This window comes from Toxorhynchites rutilus, chromosome 3, assembly GCF_029784135.1.
Source record: "Toxorhynchites rutilus septentrionalis strain SRP chromosome 3, ASM2978413v1, whole genome shotgun sequence".
NCBI lineage: Eukaryota > Metazoa > Arthropoda > Insecta > Diptera > Culicidae > Toxorhynchites > Toxorhynchites rutilus.
This window is the reverse complement of record NC_073746.1, coordinates 28,562,333-28,584,301: the sequence shown is the minus strand read 5'-3', so window position 1 is coordinate 28,584,301 and position 21,969 is coordinate 28,562,333. Positions and strand designations below refer to the sequence as shown.

At 38.4% G+C, this 21,969-nt stretch overlaps 1 protein-coding gene across 1 annotated transcript; it reads left to right on the top strand.

The window, feature by feature from the left end:
• Positions 1 to 2,186: 2,186 nt before the first annotated feature.
• LOC129775507 (uncharacterized) lies at positions 2,187 to 3,558 on the top strand. The gene is made up of 2 exons (XM_055780321.1): positions 2,187 to 3,105; positions 3,206 to 3,558. Exons 1-2 carry the CDS (start codon positions 2,353 to 2,355, stop codon positions 3,218 to 3,220), a joined length of 768 nt encoding a protein of 255 aa, XP_055636296.1. The 5' UTR covers positions 2,187 to 2,352; the 3' UTR covers positions 3,221 to 3,558.
• The last annotated feature ends 18,411 nt before the right edge of the window (positions 3,559 to 21,969 follow it).

Below are 21,969 nucleotides of genomic sequence, written 5' to 3'. Positions count from 1 at the left end.
CGCTTCGCACATATGGCAAAACCAATGACATCTAAACTAAGAGGAAAGAATAAAGTTTTTGAAATAACAGCTGACTATGAGAGAGCATTCTCAGAATTAAAAAATATTATGACATCTGATCTTATATTGGCGTACCCGAATTTTGATGAACCTTTTATCCTAACAACGGATGCCTCAAATGTAGCGATCGGAGCTGTTCTCTCGCAACTAGTGGACGGAAAAGAAAGGCCAATAGCCTATCTTTCCCGGACTCTATCTAAAGCCGAAGAAAATTATTCGGCAACGTCAAAAGAATTGCTTGCGATATATTTCGCAGCTCAAACGTTTAGACCCTATCTTTACGGACGGACTTTTACCATTTATACTGACCACGAACCATTGACGAAAGAACTAAAACTAACAGACGCAACGGGACGTGTGACGCGACAACGGCTTTACTTAGAGCAATTTGACTTTAAACTTATCTACAAGAAGGGTAAACAGAACGTGGTAGCTGACGGACTATCGCGAATTCCCCGTTTGGAAACAAATAGTCAAATCGTTTTGGAAAATGAATTTTACGAAAATAACCCTCTATACGGACCTGAAATTATAAACAAATTTCGGAATCAAATTATCCTTAGAGTAACCAAAGATCAAACCAAAAGCCCTCATATATTATTTAGTGTTTTTCCAGGACAAAACAGGCATATATTCCACCAGGAAAACTACGATGACGAGCAACTCCTTCGTATATTGAAGGACACCCTGGACCCCGGAGTGAACAATGGCATCTTCGCATCTCCCCCCATTATCTCATCCTGTTCTAAAATCCTCAAAACACATTTCCGCTCTGGTATGAAGGTTCAGTTTTGCAATCTGAAATTGCCAGACCTCATTTCCGACGCCGACCAACTGGACTTCATCAAGAAAAGTCACAATTTCAATCACAGAAATTGGAGACTTACGCACGAAGAAATCCAGAAATCGGTATATTTCCCTGGTATGATTTCCAAGATCAAATCATTTGCAAAAAATTGCGAGGAATGCAAATTCGCTAAATACGAGCGAAGACCATTCAAAATCCCCATTATTCGACGCATTTATGAAAAACCATTGGAGAACATTTACATCGACGTCTATGTTAAAGAAGGAGAAAAATTCCTCACACTCATAGATTCATTTTCAAAATTCGGACAGATCTTCAAAATCAAAAATGAAACGGCAGATGAATTGATCGAAGTGCTAATCAAATATTTTAAAATCTTTGGAATACCTAAGCTGATCACCTGTGATCAAGCAACTTCATTTAGAAGTGCGAAATTTAAAACCTTTCTAGAAAAACACGGATGCGCACTGCACTTTGCAAGCAGTAGCAATAGTAACGGAATCATCGAACGATTCCACAATACGTTATTAGAAATGTATATGGCAAATCAGAAAAAGGTGAGAAACCATACCCTCTACGAAGGCCTCTCTATCATCACCGCCTTATACAATGACGTGAAACATTCTGTGACAAAATTATCCCCCAGAGAAATCATTTTTGGTAACTTCTCGTCGCTAAACATTGACGAAATCAATCTTAGTAAACAAAAAGAAATCCAAACGGCTAAAGATAATATTACGCAGAATGCAAACGCTCATAATTCGAAAATTCCTTTAGTTTCATTTGAAGAATTCAAAGTTATAGAAAACCCAGAGGCTTTGGTGAAAGGTAAGGCGAAACCTACACCGTACACCCCCAGATACCGAAGGGTGACAATAAAAAATCAAACAGACCGAACCATAACGGACGAGACAGACATCAAAGTACACAAAAGAAATATCAAAAGAGAGACTTAAACGGATCTTGTTGAAACGAATCCTATCAAAGACTACTCAATCCTGACAAAGACCTTTTCAAAATTCATTTACAGACTATGTATCCTGGCGACAGAAGGACTTTCGACTTTACTGATCCACGACTTAAGGCAAAGCCCCGTTGCCATTATCCCTTTAGGAGCGGCGAAAATCAGCAATAGACACATAAGAATTCTGCATAAAATAGATCTAAACGAAATCGAAAATACGATACAAAAACTAAGAATAGACGCGGAAGAAAAAATAGTTAACAAACATCTACTCAGTTCCCTTATTCAAGTGAAAATAAGCAAACTCTATCAAACATTCTGGAAAATCAAACCACTCAGAGTAAGAAGGTGGGAAACAATAGGTAAAATATGGAAATACGTGTCAGGCAGTCCCGACGCGGAAGATCTTAGAATCATAAATACTACCACAAATGCTCTTATAGATCAAAACGACAAACAAATCAAAATTAACCATGACTTTGAAGAAAGGATTTCAAAACTTACAAAAACTATCAACATAATGATTGCAAATTCTAATAACCTAGTAAACAAAGCTATAGAAGGGCTTGATTCTGTAAACCTCTTATTCAACTTAGATGAACTCTCCCACCAAATAGAAATTATAGAAGAAGCAATTTCCCTAGCCAGGCTTAGCATACCCAGTAGTCGGCTCATCAGTCTACAAGAACTAACAGCAGCGCAGCATACGCTACAGGACAACGGCCTAGGATCAGACACCATAGATAATATCCTCGACATAGCCAGCGCATACGTTATGTACTCGCAACATTCCATAGTCTACGTGCTCAAAATTCCAAAGGTTACGAGCGATGCGTTCACATTATACTACATTGAACCAATGATTTCGAATAGCACACGTATTCACCTAAAATCCAAGTACTATCTGAAGGGTCCAAATTCATTTTCATCGGAGATACCATGTCCAAAAACCAGAAATTTACATGTATGCTTGAATCAGCAGTTAGAAGCACCGGACAGCTGTATTGAGCAGCTCTTTAATGGAGAACCATCCCAATGCCCGATGGAGAAAACATACGGCCAAAACTTTGTCAAAAAGGTCGACGACTTCAATATCGTGGTAAATCAAGTCAACATGACGATCCGCTCCAATTGTTCAGCACACAACCAACGATTAGAGGGATCATACCTCATTCAAATATCAAACTGCTCTATTAGATTGAATAACGAGGAATACTTCAACAAGGAAATAGAAATTCCTTCGAAACCATTCATTCCCACGACTGGATTAAAGGTAACTTCAACTAAGTTAATGGACCGTATACCTTTGGAGTACTTACAGCAATTGAACACAGAGCAACGGAACCACATTAATCATCTAAACTTAACAACAGATAATCTTCATGTGAACCTACATCTACTTAAGTGGCTATCATCCGGTTCACTTTCTATAATAACAATAATCATTATCGGACTCGCCGTAGCCTGGACCCTTGGAGTACGCATCCCGAAGAAGACTACCCTATTCATCCCTGAAGACACACCGAAACGATTTAAGGACGAAGACAACCCGGACACGGACACGGATTCACAACAGAAAACAGTAATGGTACCACAAATATAATAATTCAAAAGCCGAGGACGACTTTTCGCTAGAGGAGGGAGCCGTTAGGGATTATGTTAAGCAGAAACTAGCCAATAGGACAAGCTCGCGCCAAAACGGCGCGTCATTAGGCAAATAAGCTGAGTAGACACGTTATCGTAATAAAAGGTGAGCACTTGCAGTGCTCTGCCTCTTTCTCGTGACGATCTAGTGACTGTAAAGTAGTGGTTACCAATAAAGTTGTTTTTTAAAAACTCAACCGCGCACGCGTATGTAATAACTGTAAAGGGAAAAAACGTGCTTATTGGCGAAATTTCGTGGGAGGTTTGTCACGAGAAACGTCAATGAAAAAATTATGGAAAGTGGCTCGAAACATGATAAATCGCTCTTCATCGAATGAAAGCGAAGAATATTCACATCGATGGATTTTTAATTTCGCACGGAAGGTTTGTCCCGATTCCGCTCCTGCGCAAAAAATTGTTCGAGATATACCACAAGATAGGTGCGATCTTGATTCCGAGTTTTCGATGGTAGAATTCTCTCTTGCTCTCCTTTCTTGTAACAATTCGGCTCCAGGAACGGATAGAATTAAGTTCAACTTGTTAAAAAACCTCCTTGATGTGGCGAAACATCGCTTGTTGAATTTATTCAATCGGTTTCTGAAGCATAATATTGTTCCAGATGATTGGAGACAAGTACGAATTATAGCTATTCAAAAACCCGGAAAACCCGCGTCCGACTTCAATTCTTACCGCCCAATAGCAATGCTGTCTTGTATACGGAAATTGTTGGAGAAAATTATCTTGATTCGCCTTGATCGATGGGTTGAAACGAATGGCCTACTCTCAGATACACAATATGGGTTCCGCAGGGGCAAGGGGACGAATGATTGTCTTGCGTTGCTTTCTTCAGAAATTCAAATGGCTTACGCTGAAAAAAAACAAATGGCTTCAGTATTCTTGGACATAAAGGTGGCCTTTGATTCAGTTTCAATAGAGGTCCTGTCAGACAAATTACACTCTCGGGGTCTGCCGCCTCTGTTGAATAATATGTTATATTACTTGCTTTGTGAGAAACAGTTGAATTTTTCTCACGGGGATTCGACAGTAAATCGGGTATCCTACATGGGCCTCCCCCAGGGCTCATGTTTAAGCCCCCTTTTGTACAACTTCTATGTAAGCGACATCGACAATTGTCTTACACAAAATTGCAGCCTAAGACAACTTGCAGATGACGGAGTGGTGTCTGTCGTAGGATCAAACGAATCCGACCTGCAAGGACCCTTACAAGATACTTTGAACAATTTTTCAACCTGGGCCATTGGGCTAGGGATCGAATTCTCCACGGAGAAAACAGAGATGGTGGTTTTTTCTAGGAAGCATAGACCAGCAAAACCAAAGCTTCAACTTTTGGGTAAACCGATCACTCATGCAATGTCATTCAAGTATCTTGGGGTCTGGTTCGACTCCAAATGTACTTGGGGGGCCCATATTAGGTATCTGAGTAAAAAATGTCAACAAAGAATAAACTTTCTCCGTACAATTACCGGCACCTGGTGGGGAGCCCATCCCGAAGATCTTATAATGTTGTATCGAACAACTATTCTCTCAGTGATGGAGTATGGCAGTTTCTGTTTTCAATCAGCTGCCAAAACACACCTCATTAAACTCGAGCGAATTCAGTATCTTTGTCTCCGTATCGCGTTGGGATGTATGCCCTCAACGCATACCATGAGTCTCGAGGTTTTGGCAGGCGTACTCCCACTAAAAGATCGCTTCAATTTATTATCTCTTCGGTTCCTCATCCGGTGTAAGGTTATGAACCCATTGGTGAACGGAAATTTTGAGCAGCTTATCGAGCTAAATTTTCATTCAGGATTCATGAGCTCATATCATGAATTCATCTCCATGCAGGTTGATCCTTCTTCGTATATTCCCAACCGTGTTTGTTTCCCTGACTACATCAATTCCTCTGTGCATTTTGATCTGTCCATGAAGCAAGATATCCATGGATATTCAGATTACCAACGATCGAGGATCGCTCCAACGATCTTCGATGAAAAGTATGGGGGTATCAATTGTGATAATATGTACTTTACTGATGGGTCCACTATAAACGAGTCCACAGGATTTGGAGTGTTCAACGAATTTTTTAGCACCTCACACAGTCTTCAGAATCCTTGCTCAGTGTAAATTGCTGAATTGGCAGCAATTCATTGGGCGCTGGACAGCGTCGCCTCACGACCTGTTGAACACTATTACATTGTAACGGATAGTCTTAGCTCTGTCGAAGCTATCCGTTCAGTGAGGCCGAAAAAGCACTCGCCGTACTTCCTTGAGAGAATACGAGAAATGTTGAGTGCTTTATCCAGACGCTGTTATGTCATTACCTTTGTCTGGGTCCCTTCACATTGCTCAATTCCGGGTAATGAGAGGGCTGACTCATTAGCAAAGGTAGGTGCGATTGAGGGCGACATTTATCAGCGTCAAATCGCCTTCAATGAATTTTATTCTTTAGTCCGTAAAAATACCATCGCTAATTGGCAACGCAAATGGAATGAAGATGAATTGGGCCGGTGGTTTCACTCAATTTCCCCTAAGGTTAGCCTCAAACCGTGGTTCAAAAGTCTGGACTTGAGTCGGGACTTTATTCGCACCTTCTCCCGACTCATGTCCAATCACTATTCGTTAGATGCGCTACTCTTTTGTTTCAATGCGAGGTGTATCTCGTTGCCAGATCGAATTTAGAAAACTCCCTTCGGGCCTGAGGAAGACAGCCCAATGTACCGGTGAGAAATGTGTTGGCACGGTTAGACCTCGATTACATGTCCGTAATATATGTTTTCCTTAAAACTATCGATCTTCGTGTGTGATTGTCCGTACACCCTTATCCTCTTCTTTTTTTTCCTTCGCGAGCGATTGTTTCCCTTCTGACTAACTATAGAATAAGCTGAAATGTATATACATAATAGATATAATAATAGATTTAAGAATTGAGTATGATGAGCGTGAGTGTGAATGCGAGTGTGAACATTGTACAATATCCTTATATCCCCTCCTTTTCCAAAAGAAACTATGTCACCCTTCTAATCTCGAGTCGACCGCGAGTAATCGGTTTCCTACTTTATTAACCCTAGATTTAAGGAAACATGTTGATATATACTAATAAAAGTATAGCTAAGAGTTCGGCTCCTTTAAACCTATGTATCTGAGCCTGTAAAAATAAATGACTTAAATAAAAAAAAAAGATCAAATGCATAGATTTTCGGTCTAGTTTGCATCGAAAACCTATATATTCCAAACGAAAATTAAAATGACAGATCCAGGCAACCATTGAATATGAGCAAATGAACTTTTGTCCTTCAATATGTTTTGATGTTTATTTTTTCCACCCAGTGTCATTTTCATCTTGATTATCGGAAACGTCAGAACTGAATTTCATTTCAGCCAAATGAATATCAGCTGTTGTTAACTTCTAACCTGAGGCTGCTGTGTGCGGTTGGGTTTTGCAGTTGCCGGATGCCGTAATCGGAAATACCTTATGAAATTCCCGACGCGTAAATGACTTGACGGTAGCTAAAACCACTCGTTGTATCCATTCTGCATATGCCGTTGCTACCGTCTCGCCAAATAAAATTTATTTTGAACTTAAATTCACTGCCAGAACGAATATCGTTTCGAATGTGATGAATATCAATTTGTTGCTTTTGATATCCATAGTATAAATAACAGCGAAGTTATGACCCCACTCAATGTCGCATTCATTAATTATAGCAAATTCGCTCATGCAACAGCGATATGAACAAAATGAACTCGTTTGTTATTGTCATCAATATAATGAGGGCAGTGTGTTTCAAGCTGAAAAAAAGTCATTTAAACTGGAACATAATCATATTCGTTTCTCATGAATATTTGTTGATATTCTAAGACACTGGTACTGGTTGGCCAATCGTCGTGGAAACCGATAAAATCGTTGAAATCATCCTAGACCGGCATGTGAGCACTCGCTCGAATGGCCAGGAACTGGGTATAGACCATAAAACCGTTTGGAATCATTTTCAGAAGATTGGATTCCAAAAAAAGCTGGATGTATGGATGCCACACGAGTTGACGCAAAAAAATCTTCTAGACCGAATTAACGCCTGCGATGCACTGCTGAAACGGAACGAACTCGACCCATTTTTGAAGAATATGGTGACTGGTGACGATAAGTGGATCACGTACGACAATCTAAAGCAAAAAAAGTCGCTCGGATTGACGGCCAGGATGGTTTTGCTGTGTGTTTGGTGGGATTGGAAGGGAATCATCCACTATGAGCTGCTCAACTATGGCCAGACCCTCAACTCGGTTCTCTACTGTGAGCAGCTTGACCGTTTGAAGCAGGCGATTGACCAGAAGCGGCCAGAAATGATCAATAGGAATGGTGTTGTTTTCCACCAGGACAACGCTCGGCCTCACACATCTTTGATGACCCGCCAGAAGCTACGGGAGCTAGGATGGGAGGTCCTATTGCACCCACCGTATAGTCCGGACCGGGCTCCAAATGATTATCATCTCTTCCGGTCCATGCAAAACGCTCTTGGTGATACTAAGTTGGCCTCAAAAGAGGCTTGCGAAAACTGCCTGTTTGAGTGTTTTGCAAATAAGGTGGAGTTTTATAAGGGGGGGATAATGAAGTTGCCTTCTAAATGGCAACAAGTTTGCGAACAAAACGGCGCATATTTGACTTAAATTGGATAATTTTAAGTATGTTAAATAAAGCGTCAATTGTCGATCAGAAATACGACATTTCTTTTTCCCCAACCCTATCTATTTTCCCCCAAGCATGGAAAATGCTCAATATAATCTCTATAGATCTAATTTCTCCGATCTTTCTAATCTTAGACCTCATTCTCAGTGTTTTGTCGAAAGCATTCGAAAAGCTCATTGAATCTCAAATATCTGATTTCATAAGCGATATGAGCTTATTAAGTGATTTTCAATCTGGATTCCGGAAAGGGTATAGCACTGAAACGGGCATTATTAAAAGTATAAGACATTGCATTGTACAAGCACATTGCTCGTGTTGTTGAAAAAAGGGAGTTGCAGTGTCACTGTTAAATTATTTCGCCAAAGCATTCGATCGTGTTTCCTACGCTAAACTCTCAAGAAAGCTTTCATATAAGTTTGGTTTCTCTCGGTCTGCCACATACTTGATCAAGTTGTATCTTTGTGATAGAACTCAAGCAGTGTGCTACAATGAAGTATTTTCTTCCCTCTAGCCAATTTCCTCCGGTGTTCCTCCGGGTTCCGTTCTGGGACCACTTTTATTTTCTCTCTGTATCAATGATTTACCGTCAGTTTTGAAATGTTGTAGTATACATCTTTATGCTGATGATGTTCAAATTTATTTGCTGGTCTCAGAAAAACCTTCTGTCCATAAATTCATCTAAAACTAAAGCGATGTTCATAACAAAGTTGAGAACTTCATCTGCCTTACCTACACTAGCTGTCAATAATGAACCAATCTTATTTCTCATTATGGTAAATTACACAGTAGTAGCCATTTAGGCGTAAGGGTATTCTTTCTGTTCTTCCATTGTTCAGCAGACTGGACAACGGAGACAGTTGATATTGATCATTGTTGAGTTATTTATAGAACAGCAGCCCGATATTTCTTGCAGAGCAGAGCAGTTGTATGGATGAATCGATCTTTATTGCACCGTGGATCGATTTCCATCGCTGATGATGGTTGCGTGGACGTAGTTATTCTAGAACAACACAAAGATGGTCAATTGAGGGCCCTGAGTTTGAATAAATACATATTAGATGTAAGGATAGTTTTGAGAATTGAATGTGAATGTGAATGTGAATGTGAATGTGAATGTGAATGTGAATGTGAATGTGAATGTGAATGTGAATGTGAATGTGAATGTGAATGTGAATGTGAATGTGAATGTGAATGTGAATGTGAATGTGAATGTGAATGTGAATGTGAATGTGAATGTGAATGTGAATGTGAATGTGAATGTGAATGTGAATGTGAATGTGAATGTGAATGTGAATGTGAATGTGAATGTGAATGTGAATGTGAATGTGAATGTGAATGTGAATGTGAATGTGAATGTGAATGTGAATGTGAATGTGAATGTGAATGTGAATGTGAATGTGAATGTGAATGTGAATGTGAATGTGAATGTGAATGTGAATGTGAATGTGAATGTGAATGTGAATGTGAATGTGAATGTGAATGTGAATGTGAATGTGAATGTGAATGTGAATGTGAATGTGAATGTGAATGTGAATGTGAATGTGAATGTGAATGTGAATGTGAATGTGAATGTGAATGTGAATGTGAATGTGAATGTTACAATCTCCTTACATCCCATCCTTTTCCTAATAAAAATGTTGACACCCTTCCAAACTTGAATCAACCGTAATCGGTTTCCTATTTTATTAACCATAAAATTAAGGAAACATGTTAATATGAATATATAATTAAGAGTTTGGATCCTTTGAACCTATTAGCCTGTAAAAATAAACGGATTAATAAAAATAATTAATAATCGTACTGTTATAATCAATCGCTATTCTCTAAAAGCATATTTTTTTGGAGTCAGTTATCAAATAATGTTAAAAATAGTTCATCTAAGCTAAATTTCAAGCGGGATGTACTTCTTCACCTAAACAGCATTAATTAGCTCGTTGTAATTTGAGTAACTAATACGTCGTAATTAATGAAATGAATTAGAAGTTTTCACACATTCTTTAACGTATAACAAATTGTAACACTAAAAGGGGCAAATGTCTCAAGCTACATGATTTATTGATACAATACAAAATAATGCCAAAACATGGTCCATAAAAAAATACATAAAAAACGAAACGATATTCGCATGTTATTTCACGTAAAGAAAACATAAACGATAAAAATATTCAATATCACGAAAGCAACAAGGTGGATTGCTCAAGACATAATGAAATTCCGCCATCCTTCCTCTCTTTTTCATATAAACAAATATTTGAAGAAGAGCCAAAACCTTAACATAAATCTGAGCCATATTAATGATCATTCAGCATGAGCACCGAGCTTCCCCAGAAACATTCTGCTCATTAGTGTAATACGGTCTATTCAACCTCCCGTGACTCCTCTCGCTTCGATTCGATCGATGAATCTTTAATCACGTTCAGCCCAGAGAGATTATTCCACCTTACAGAAACCATTCCATTCCGTTCCCAAAACCACAAACGGAAACACACGTTGAAAGTCGAAAACTTTTATGACTGCCCGGTGTCTCCGCCAGCAGCAAGCTATTGCGGGATGACTCTGACGCAAGACTCTCAAGAACGCAAAAACAGAGTGAAACCACAGACGGCAAATCCACTCCCCCAGCATCTTTTGTATCACCCCTATCATCCACTTACCTTACCTTAGATGAAATCGGGATGAGGAAACATCTCAACAAAAGGCGAATATGTTCAGATATGTGCGAGGCTGGGTCAAAAGTTTTCAATAACGAAACCGCAGGATCATTACCGACACCGACGGGAGAACCAAGCAATTACCAAGAATTTCCGACGGAATGTGGCTGTTAGCACTGATTGCAGCGAAACTACGGGAAATGCTGTATTGTGGAGACCGGATAATCCGGTCCAACGAGCTTTCCGGATTCACCGTTATTATTAGAATCGTTAGTATTTAGGCTAGAAAATATGTCGAGACACGGATATTTAAAAAAAAATGATCGATTCGAATAAATTTTTGTGGAATATGTTCGTGGTATTTCTTCGCTTCCTAAAATCCTGAATGCATTCTCACCACATAAGAAAACGAGGGAAGAACGATGCACAAATGGTTTCACAGCTCGGGAGCAGTTTTTTGCTCCTATCTAAATATCATCCGCTGTTCGAGTTGGCTCGTCTCGAGCCAAGTGTCGAATAGAATCCGGGATGAAGTGAACCGATAGGTCTCATCCGGAATTTTGTCATTGAAGCAATCGATAGCTTTGAAAAGATTTCTTCGTAGTTTTTGCTTCACCCCCGAAGATGCAATTATACTTATACCTTGGCACAATGGCACATTCAGTCGTGAAAGTGGAATCAGTAGAAGTTTTTTTTTTTAATAGAAACTACCTGTTGCCAGGTGATGAGTGCACTTATAAAGTCACCAGATTTTTTTAGTATCCTCAACGGAAGGATTAAATCAGAACACTTCTTTTCACGAACGGCGAAGGGAAACGTTTCCGATTGTATACCTTCTTACTGAACATTTTTCTGTGTGGAAGAATAGAAGTGATTACTTCAACTGGCGGACATTTAGGGTTCACCTTGGTTTATCGTTCTGAAGTAAAAAATTGAGAGTGACGGTATTCCTTATCGTATTATCTATCGGGAAACAACTCTTAACAATGAGTTAATCTGGGAAAATGGGAAAAAAATCGCCCTGGCCACCTCGCCTGACTGGATTCCGTTCTCTGCACAAATCTCTTCCTGAGTAACACATCCTGGCCCAGATTTGCAGCCCCCCCTTTTTTGCCCCCACTGACTGAAAGCTGATGGATGTATCCATGTCAACCTCGTTCGCCTCGACATTTGCACGTCTCGTGCAGCGCGTCCTACTTTCACTTTTTTGTTGTCCTTCCTTCGAACGCCAAGCTGTGAATAGGCAACACTTTTCATCCCGGATTACAGCAATTGAAGCACTTGGGCCTCGGGTCGAGAAAGACGATTCAAGGGAAAACCATACTTCACGGTATGCTGGCGCGAAGGTATCAGATGAAGAGGAATGAAGGAATTCTATTCCGCTACACTCCGTCTCGGCATTCGCCTGTCGTGATTTATTTCCCCATTTATGGGGAGGCTTTTGAGTGAATACATTTTGGACAATTGCCAGAACAATTGGTCCACAGACGGCGGTATAATAAGCAATACATTTTTGCGGTGGCATTCGGGTAATTTATGTTTTATGACTAGCTCGTGTCGTTGTCCTCATGCTAGGAAGCGAACGATGCTAGAACATACAGCAAATATTTACAATATGACGCCTTCTGTTAATCTATCTCGGTTTGAACAAGCAAATGTAAATAATTTTTGTTTTTGGCAACAATACAATAATTAGGTATCAAAAATACGCGTAACAAATTGTCATAAGTTTGGATATGTTCAATTGTTAGCGAATTGGTAAAAGAAATCATCACACATTACTCCAGGCAGAAAGAGATCGAAAACTGAATGCCAACTTCAAGAATTTTGTGCAATCTTAAGTCGATAAACTCATGTTGATTCCAACTCAGAAGCGATGCTCCAAAGGCTACAGAGCAATTCCAAATGAAATCGTCCTAAAAATGCAGATTTTGAAAGCATGTATTTTTGATTCGAATGCAAGTTTGTATTCCGCTTAGGTTGGCAGAAATATGAGTTTTACACAGCAATTGGGAATAATTTGACTTAAGTGAACTTTTCAATAGGGCGCATCGATTTTAGTAAGAGAAATCTTTGATAATTTATAATTTTAAAAACTATGAGTCGTACCGAAAAAGTGTCTTGAAAGTGTTGATGTTTAAACGTGAAAAAATATACACTGAGAAAAAAATAGTACTCTTTGTTTGTTTACGAAAAAAAACTTTAATTTGCAATACCTAAAATATGTATTTTCAATTTTTGTTGAACATTTTTCATATTAAAAAAAGGGTGGGTTATACTTATGATATAACCGCAAGGTTGACGTGGGATTACCTTAGCCTAGCAAACATTTGTTTGCATTGAAAAATTTGTTTGCAAATTGAATGAAACAATTTCAGAATTCAATTGAATTCAATATATTTGCTTTGTGAGTAAAAAGATTGAACAAATGCCATGAAACGTCAATTCATGCATCGTGATAGATTATGTTCTTCGTTACAAGTAAATTTAATGACAGTCCTTTTACATTAGGTGTGATGCCTAGAACAAAACATGTGAACGGAAGAATTATCAAACGATTATTTTATTTAACATTCCCCTCTGAAGTTTGCATCTCTCAGGTGTACGTACTTCTCGAACCGCGAATTTGCTTGAAACATGAAAGTTCATTCGCCTCTAGTGTCTGCTCTAGGTTCCTAAGTTTAGAAAACCGTGTTAGGGAAACATATTCTAGTCTGCACAAAGGCAAGCGAGTACAAAAGTACTTGCAGTTAGTGATCCCCGATAATCGTTCGATTCATCGAATATTTCCTACAGAAATCGATTGTTAATCGAAGCGAACGAATAGTTTACGTCGATTAATCGATCGTATGACCACTGCAGTTTTATCCTGAAATTCAATCATTATCTTGGACGCTCCTCTTGGATCGTAAGCGAAGCTCAATGGCGTCAACGCGAATTGAGCTTCGTTTACGAGTTTAGGGGAGCGTAAAAGATAATAATTGATTTTCAGGCGGAATGAACACTTTTTTGATTCCAGATAGCTTTCTAGCAAATGAGAAACATTAGTCTTACTAATTATTTGGCTCAGTGTAACGATTAATCGATTATTTGGGTCGATTAATCGTATCGAATAACAAACTGCTGAAAAGTATTCGATTAGCTGATGAACAATTAATTTGAAAATCGGGGATCACTACTTGCAGTTTACATTTATTTGCAAAGCCGATTTCCCCATGAAACTTGATTCTGAAGTCTGTGATGGGGAAATACATTTCAGTCGGAACAACAATACCCCCGACCTGCATGTATCAGCAATGCCAATTTCCCCACGCTCCACAGTGCGTTGAGTAAAGGGTGTGTCACATCAAATTGCATCACGGAAAAAACGCTGTAGAAATTTAATTTTTAGGAATTATATCTTCAGCTTTCGCTGAAGATCAGATAAGAGTGTATAGATCACGTTGGCCATGCTTCACTGTCAATTTTTCGTAAATTTGGAAAAATGTCGTCGAACGAAAAAGAGCGTCGTGAATTAATCCTGCGCACTCATTTCGAGAATCCGGAGTTGTCACATCGCGACATCGGTAAGATGCTGGGAATCGTCCAATCCACGGTCAGCAGAGTACTAAAACGATACTTCGAGAACCTAACCATCGACCGGAAGGTGAAGAACGGCAAAAATGGATGCTCCGTCAGTGAAAAAGATCACAAGCGCGTAGTTAAGTAGTTTAGACGTGATCCGAGAAGTTCGGTCCGGGATGTCGCCAATAAGCTGAATTTGTCAAGTTCATTCGTCCAGCGGACCAAGCAGCGGGAAGGCCTGCGTACATACAAGATTCAGAAGGCTCCTAACCGCGACGAAAGGCAAAACATGGTGGGGAAGACGCGAGCCCGGAAGCTGTACACCGAAATGCTGACGAAGCCGCATTGCCTGGTAATGGACGACGAAACCTACGCCAAAGGGGACTTTCGTCAGCTGCCGGGCCTGTTGTTCTTCTCCGCAGAGGACAAATTCAGCGTTCCGGAGGAGATTCGCAAGCAGAAACTATCCAAGTTTGCCAAAAAGTACATGGTGTGGCAAGTGATCTGCTCTTGCGGAAAGCGGAGCGCCCCCTTCGTGATGACCGGCACGGTAAACGGGCAGGTTTACCTTAAGGAGTGCCTACAGAAGCGCTTACTACCACTATTGAAGCAGCACGAGGGCCCGACCATCTTCTGGCCGGATCTCGCTTCGTGCCACTATTCAAAGGACGTGTTGGAGTGGTACGAAGCCAACGGGATCACCTTCGTGCCAAAGGAAATGAACCCGCCCAACGCGCCGGAGCTTCGCCCAATAGAGAAATATTGGGCGATTATGAAGCAGGCCCTCCGGAAGAACCCTAAAGTTGTCAAATCGGAGGCGGACTTCAAGAGAAAATGGATTTCTGTTAAAAAAAAAACTACAACCTGACGTTGTACAGAACCTTATGGACGGGGTAGAGAGGAAGGTGCGAGCATACGGGCTTGGGCTCGAAGTATGAATAAAAACAAAATGCCAAAAGTTGTTTAATAGTTTTTATTTTACTGTCTAAAATTTTAAAAGGATCGGTCTACTGGGCGAATTTCTACAGCGTTTTTTCCGTGATGCAATTTGATGTGACACACCCTTTATATGGGAATGCGGGACAAAAATCAAAACAACTATAAGGTTTGTCATTTTTTTCGGATAGGTATAATGGAAAAAATGTTAATTATAATGAAATCTACTATTTGCATTAAAGACTTATGTATTATACGTAATCGCAACAGTGTCTTAAGCGCCAAATTAATAGTGTATAGTATATTCATAGTGACATAAAATTAAATTGTTCTCTGGAATGCTTCTCCTGTTTAGATGAAAGGCTAATAAGAAATGTTCGAGTTATAAGCATTCGGAATCTTTCATTTTTTCCTGTATGTTCTGTGTTTAGGTTTTCATTTTACCCCCCGTATACTCCGGTTAGACGTAGTCCCACGTCAAAAAGGGTATCTTGCAAAATAGCCATTTCATATATGTCACAAGAAGAATATGATCAGGGTGAGGAAGAGTTGAGTAGCACCAAACTAATCCCAGGTACCCAAAATATAATTCCTGTATCCGAGAATAAAGTGGCAGCAAAGTTGTACGCTAATGACAATGCAACAAGTTATCATAATGTGTATAGAAACGTAAGAAAATAGTGAAAGAATAAAATTTTGTACAACAAAATTGTTAGCTAAGAAAAAAATGTTGATTGAAAATAGATGCTGAAAAATCTAGTGTTATTACTATCTCTTACACTCCGAAAAATATAGGAATTTGTTAAATAAATTGTTGAAAACTATCTAACATATTAAAAGGTCGTATATGAGACATTTTTTTATAAAATCGGTATCATTCATATTAGTTTTCTTGATTTGTGTTTTCTTGTAACTCCTAAATACAGCCATTCCATTCCAAACCGATAGATTTCCGTGGAAAGTGGTAGTTTTGTTCTTTATCGCAAAACATTAGACTCGTATTTTTTTCATTTTTTTATTAGGGTGCCCATTTACATTTTTGAGTGGTTCAAAAAATCTTTTTTTTTTTTACTTTTTCCCAAACCGATTTAGATGATCGATATACCAAATTGGAGCCAATGAACTAGTCTGGCATTAAAAATTATTGAACTCGCAAATGGATTTTATTTTTGTAATTATTGATTGTAGCCATTTTTTATTGTTTTCATGGCTTTGGACTAGAGAGTGCTATATTTTATTATATAGCTGAGGATTTTCTTCATAACATATATAGATATCAGAGATGTTCTTTTTTCATTTTTAAGATATTTTTAAGATATGAGCTTTCCTGTTTTCAAGCACATCAGGATTCATAATTATAAAAAATTTCGGCTAAAATTGGTTCCGAAAATTCATAAAAAATCGATGTTCCACAAAGTTCGTCAAAAATAGTTTTACCATCTTGGAATTTTTTTTTCAAATTTTCTGCATGACTTCTATTTTATATAAAAAAAATAAAACCCTTTTTAGATATTACAAAATTTATTTTCGTAACTAAAAAAAATCTATTTTTTTTCTCAATATATATTTCTTCATGTTTGAACATCGATACGCTAAGACGACTCACATGCTTTCGGTACGACTCATAGTTTTTGAGATATAAATGATCAAACGTAAACTCATATTTCCTCCAACCCACTCGGAATATAAACTTTCATTGGAATCAGAAAAATACTCATGTTTTGTCATTTGTCGATTTCATTTGGAGTTGCTCATATAGAATCTGTCAAATGTTTGTAGATCTGTCATCGTCTTCGTAAGTTTTTTTTGAGTAATAGAGAAACACATTATTTTCGCAAATTGTGAAAAGTTTTGAACAAAAACTATATCTGATGATTTTATGGGATTAGATTTTAAATGCATATCTGAAAATGCATACACAAATAATTAGGGCGGTATTCTAGTGCAGAGGCACGAATTTTCGTTTCGATTTTGTGAGCTCGGAAAATTTTTTTAAAAAAATATTCCTACTATCTTTTAACAATAAAACGAATATAGAACGGAAGAAAAATATTTGTAATTAGAATAGTTACAAGCTAATGAAGGGGTTCAAAACAGTTGTTTCATGGCGTACAGCCATTCTGGTTATCTAAAACAAAAAAAAACAAACAGATTCTGAATAAGCAAAAATGTCGCTATCGCATGAACCTCAAAAACATGTTTTTTGACAAAATAGCGGCAGTCTGAAGAAAAAAATGCCGATTTAAACGTTTTTTCTTACGTTCCCCGATTTTTGACTTTTGTAATAGTAAACATTCAAAAATATGATTTTTTTTATTGGTTCACTAGCTGACCCGGCAAACTTCGTTCAGCCTAAAATTTATTTTTTGTTATCAATACCTTCAAACATTCACGTTTTCTTACTAAGTGCAAGTTCATGAGTCCAATCGCAGAACTGTACATTGATAGATCTTCTAATCGACCCCGTTGAATTTACCTTTTACTAAAAAAATCCTAGTACTTCTACTGAAACTCAGATTATTTTCAGACACAATTCTCGTTCAAGATTTTTCAACCACTTGCAAATAACATGTTTCTCCGTCACATGGAATAAATGTTTGTTACAGAAAATATGATAGAAAAGAGATAGACCACTCCCATCTACTCCATTTAGAGAGGGGGGAGGAGTATCTATTCACCATAGAAACGTTTCGTGCCCCCTAAAATCTTCACATGCCAAATTTGGCTCCATTTGCTTGATTAGTTCTCGAGTTATGCAGAAAGTTGTGTTTCATTTGTATGGGAGACCCCCTTAGAGAGAGAGGAGGAGTGTCGAACCACCTTAGAAATGTTTCTTCCCCATAAAACCTCCACATGCCAAATTTAGTTCCGTTTACTTGATGAGTTCTTGAATTATGCGGAAATTTATGCTTCATTTGTATGGCAGCACCTCTCCCCGCTCAGAGAGACGGGAGGAGTGTGTATTCGCCATAGAAACGTTTTGTATCCCCTAAAACCTTCGCATGCCAAATTTGGTGTTTTCTTGATTAGTTTTCGAGTCACGCAGAAATTTGTTCTTCATTTGTATGGCAGCTTGCACCCCAAAACCTCCCTATATCTAATTTGGTTTCGTTTGCTTGATTAATTCTCGAGTAATGCAGAAATTTGTGTTTCATTTGTATGGCAGCCTCCCCTTAGAGGGGGGAGGGGTTGGAGAGTCTAATCACCATAGAAACATTTATTGCCCCTAAAACCTCAATTTGCCTGTTTGGTTTCATTTGCTTGAATAATTCTCGAGTAAAGCAAAAATTTGTGTTTCATTTGTATGGCAGCCCCCCTTTAAAGAGGGGGAGGGGTCTCAAACTATCACGAAAACCTTCCCCGGCCCCTAAAACCCCTACATACCAATTTTCATGTTGATCGGTTCAGTAGTTTCCTAGTCCATAAGACAGACAGACAGACAGACAGAAATTCATTTTCATATATATAGAAAGATAGATAGAAGATGCGATAGAGAGATGCATACAGATTGTATTCATATTAATTTGACAAAAATCGGTATAGTAGAATTCGAGATAACGTGTACCCCGGTTTGAAAAAAAAATATTTTTGAGGAAAACGCGTTTGAAGTTAATTGTTTAGCCATACTAGCTTAGATATCTCATCACTAAAATCCTTTGTAGGGTATATTCTTGAATGCCTAAACATCCGAAATATGAAGATTTTTTTTTCAAATTTCTAGAATACTCCACACGAATCATTTCGGAGTAGGTAGACGATAAACAAAACAAAAGAGTAAGCATTATACAAGTGCCAATAGAAAGATTTTTTGTAGGCTTTTATGACAGGAAAACTTTGACAGGAGACTAGGTATATTTATTACGGATGATTTTATTGAGATAATGGTGAAAGTACAAAAAACAGGAAATATCAGGATCATTCAAGAAAAATCAGAAAAATCGAATGTTTATCAGGTTATCAACGAACATACCAAAAAGCCTGGGAGATCTTGAAAATGCAGGAAGGTTGTCATCTCTGTTCCTAATGACTACGACTTCATATGGGGCTCTAATTTGAAGCAATTGATTCGCAGTTTTTCGCTTAGTGGAATAGGTTTAGGAACAGTTAGCTTTGAGAATAGTTCTACTTTTTCATATTATTCACCAAATTTAGGGTGGCCACCCATTTGAGAAAGCGGGAAATGCGAAAAAAAAATCGGGAATCAAAATCCGTCGGGAAAAATGCGGGAAAAAGTCGGGAATTGCTTCACGAAGTCGGATTTTTTTTTGCTCAATGTTTTTTTTGGCGCTCAAAAATGTTACTGTGTGTATTTTAGCGCGTTACGACTTTCTAAACAGCGTAAATCTGTGTTTTCCAAAAAGTCCTTCTCTGTTGAAGAAAGTAATTCAATGTTCCATGAATAACCCAGCAGTAAACTGGATAATGTTTAAGCATTCTACGAGCGAGGCTCAAGAACTTACATCAAACCAATCGTACGAAATTCTCAACATTGGTAGCTGCGTACTCGATACGGTTGATATTTTGACGTAGTCCCGTCAAACCGGAGTATATGGGGGGTAAAATGAAAACATAAACACAGAACATGCAAGAAAATGTTAAACGTTATCTAAACGCCCTAACTACCTCGTTTTGATTTGCCCGATTTACGGTTTCCCCAACACAGTCATCATAACCAAGCAGCCTTGGGGAAATCGGCATTGCAAATACATGAAAGTATGGGGATTTTTGTTCTCACCGAAATGTGTTCCCTAACACAGACTTCAAAACCAAGCAGTGTTAGAGAAATCGGCATTACAAACACATGAAAGTCGGGGGTATTTTTGTTCCGACTGAAATGTGTTTCCCTAACACAGACTTCAAATCCATGGAGCATGGGGAAATTGGTATTGCAAATTAATGCAAGTCGAGGATATTTTTTGTTCCGACCGAAATGTGCTTCCCCAACACTGACTTCAGAACCAAGGTGTCTGAGGGAATCGGCATTGCAAATTCATGCAGGTCGGGGGTATTTTTGTTCCAACTGAAATGTGTTTCCCTAACACAGACTTTAAATCCACGGAGCGTGGGGAAATCGGTTTTGCAAATAAATGCAAACTGCGAGTACTTTTGTACACGCTTGCCTTCGTGTAGACTAGAATATGTTTCCTTAACACGGTCTTCTAAACTTAGGAACCTGGGGAAATTTAGCGAACATTAGAGGCGAATGAATTGAAAAGTTTAAAACCTCTCTAATTCATCATCAGTCATCACTCTGCAGCAAACATTAGAGGCGAATGTACTTTCAAGTTTAAAGGCTCTATAATATAAAAAGTATAAGATGAAGTTGTTGATTCATGCAAGCTGGGGGTACTACACAATATCAATGTCGATCCCAGTTCCCACAGAAACTCGTTGTATGAATAGAAAATAGTCGGCAATTCGACCAGGATGTTTTGTTAAACATCCGAAAACAAACCGTATATATTTTTATTTTATTATTTTGTAACTGTCAGTCCCAGTCAGTCAGTACTTTCCTACCAAAAAGCTCAACGTCAGCTCCTAGGGACCGACTGCCCTGGAATGGAGCGAGGTTCCATAAAAATATTACACATATTTAACTATCCTATGTTCTACAATTACATAGTGACAAGCGTTGTTAGTCCATTTAATGTTTGTGCTAACGAAATTAATCTTCGTTCGAAAGTGGAAATGGATTTTAATGTGATAAAATCAATCGTCTTCCATCTATATAAATAAAAATGGATCGCCGAGTGTGTTGATAAGAGCAAAACTCGAGAAAGGAATTGTCCGATTTAGGGCTGTCTTCATTCTATCATATTTTCTGTATCAAACATTTATTCCTTGTAACGAAGAAACATGTTATTTGCAAGGGGTTGAAAAATCTTGAACGAGAATTGTGTCTGAAAATAATCTGATATTATAATGAGGAGTTCTGGTAGGAATACTAGAAATTTTATAGTAATAGGTAATTTTAAAAGGTTAGTTAGAAGATCAATCAATAAACAGTTCTGCGATTGGATCCATGAACGTGCGCTTATTAAGAAAACGTGAATTTTATAACGAAAAATAAATTTTGAGCGGGACGAAGTTTGCCGGGTCAGTTAGTTTTCTATAAAAATCGAAAAAAATTAACGAAAAAGGCGTTTCTAGATTTTATTCTGTACAGAAAATGCATCAACAATAAGTGATAGCGTTGATCAGGTGATCTCCAATTTCTTGCGTCGCTCAGGAGCTTATTTTGTCGTGACAAATATAATTAGTGGAACAAAATTGACCTTGGGATAGGTGAAAGTTTCCGGCTAGATTGACGCTATGTTAAAAAGAGCCTAGACTCTGTATACAGAGACACATAAACTTAAAAATTATGTGTTCCGCATTCTTGGATGAGTTCAGAGATGTCACAGAATCAATCAGACAGAAGCGGAAAGAACTTCCGTTAGTACGAGGGGAATGTTTGAAATAGTAATAAACATTAAGGATAAGACAACATCACACCTTCTGAAGGTCATTTAACAATGTTTGTGTTAGAGCTATCATCAGAAAAACACACATTTTGTTCCACACCCCCAAAAGGATGAACCCTCAAGTTCGGTTTGATGATACCCACACGGATTCAATTACATTTCTGGACTGGCATAAAACTGCACAAAATATG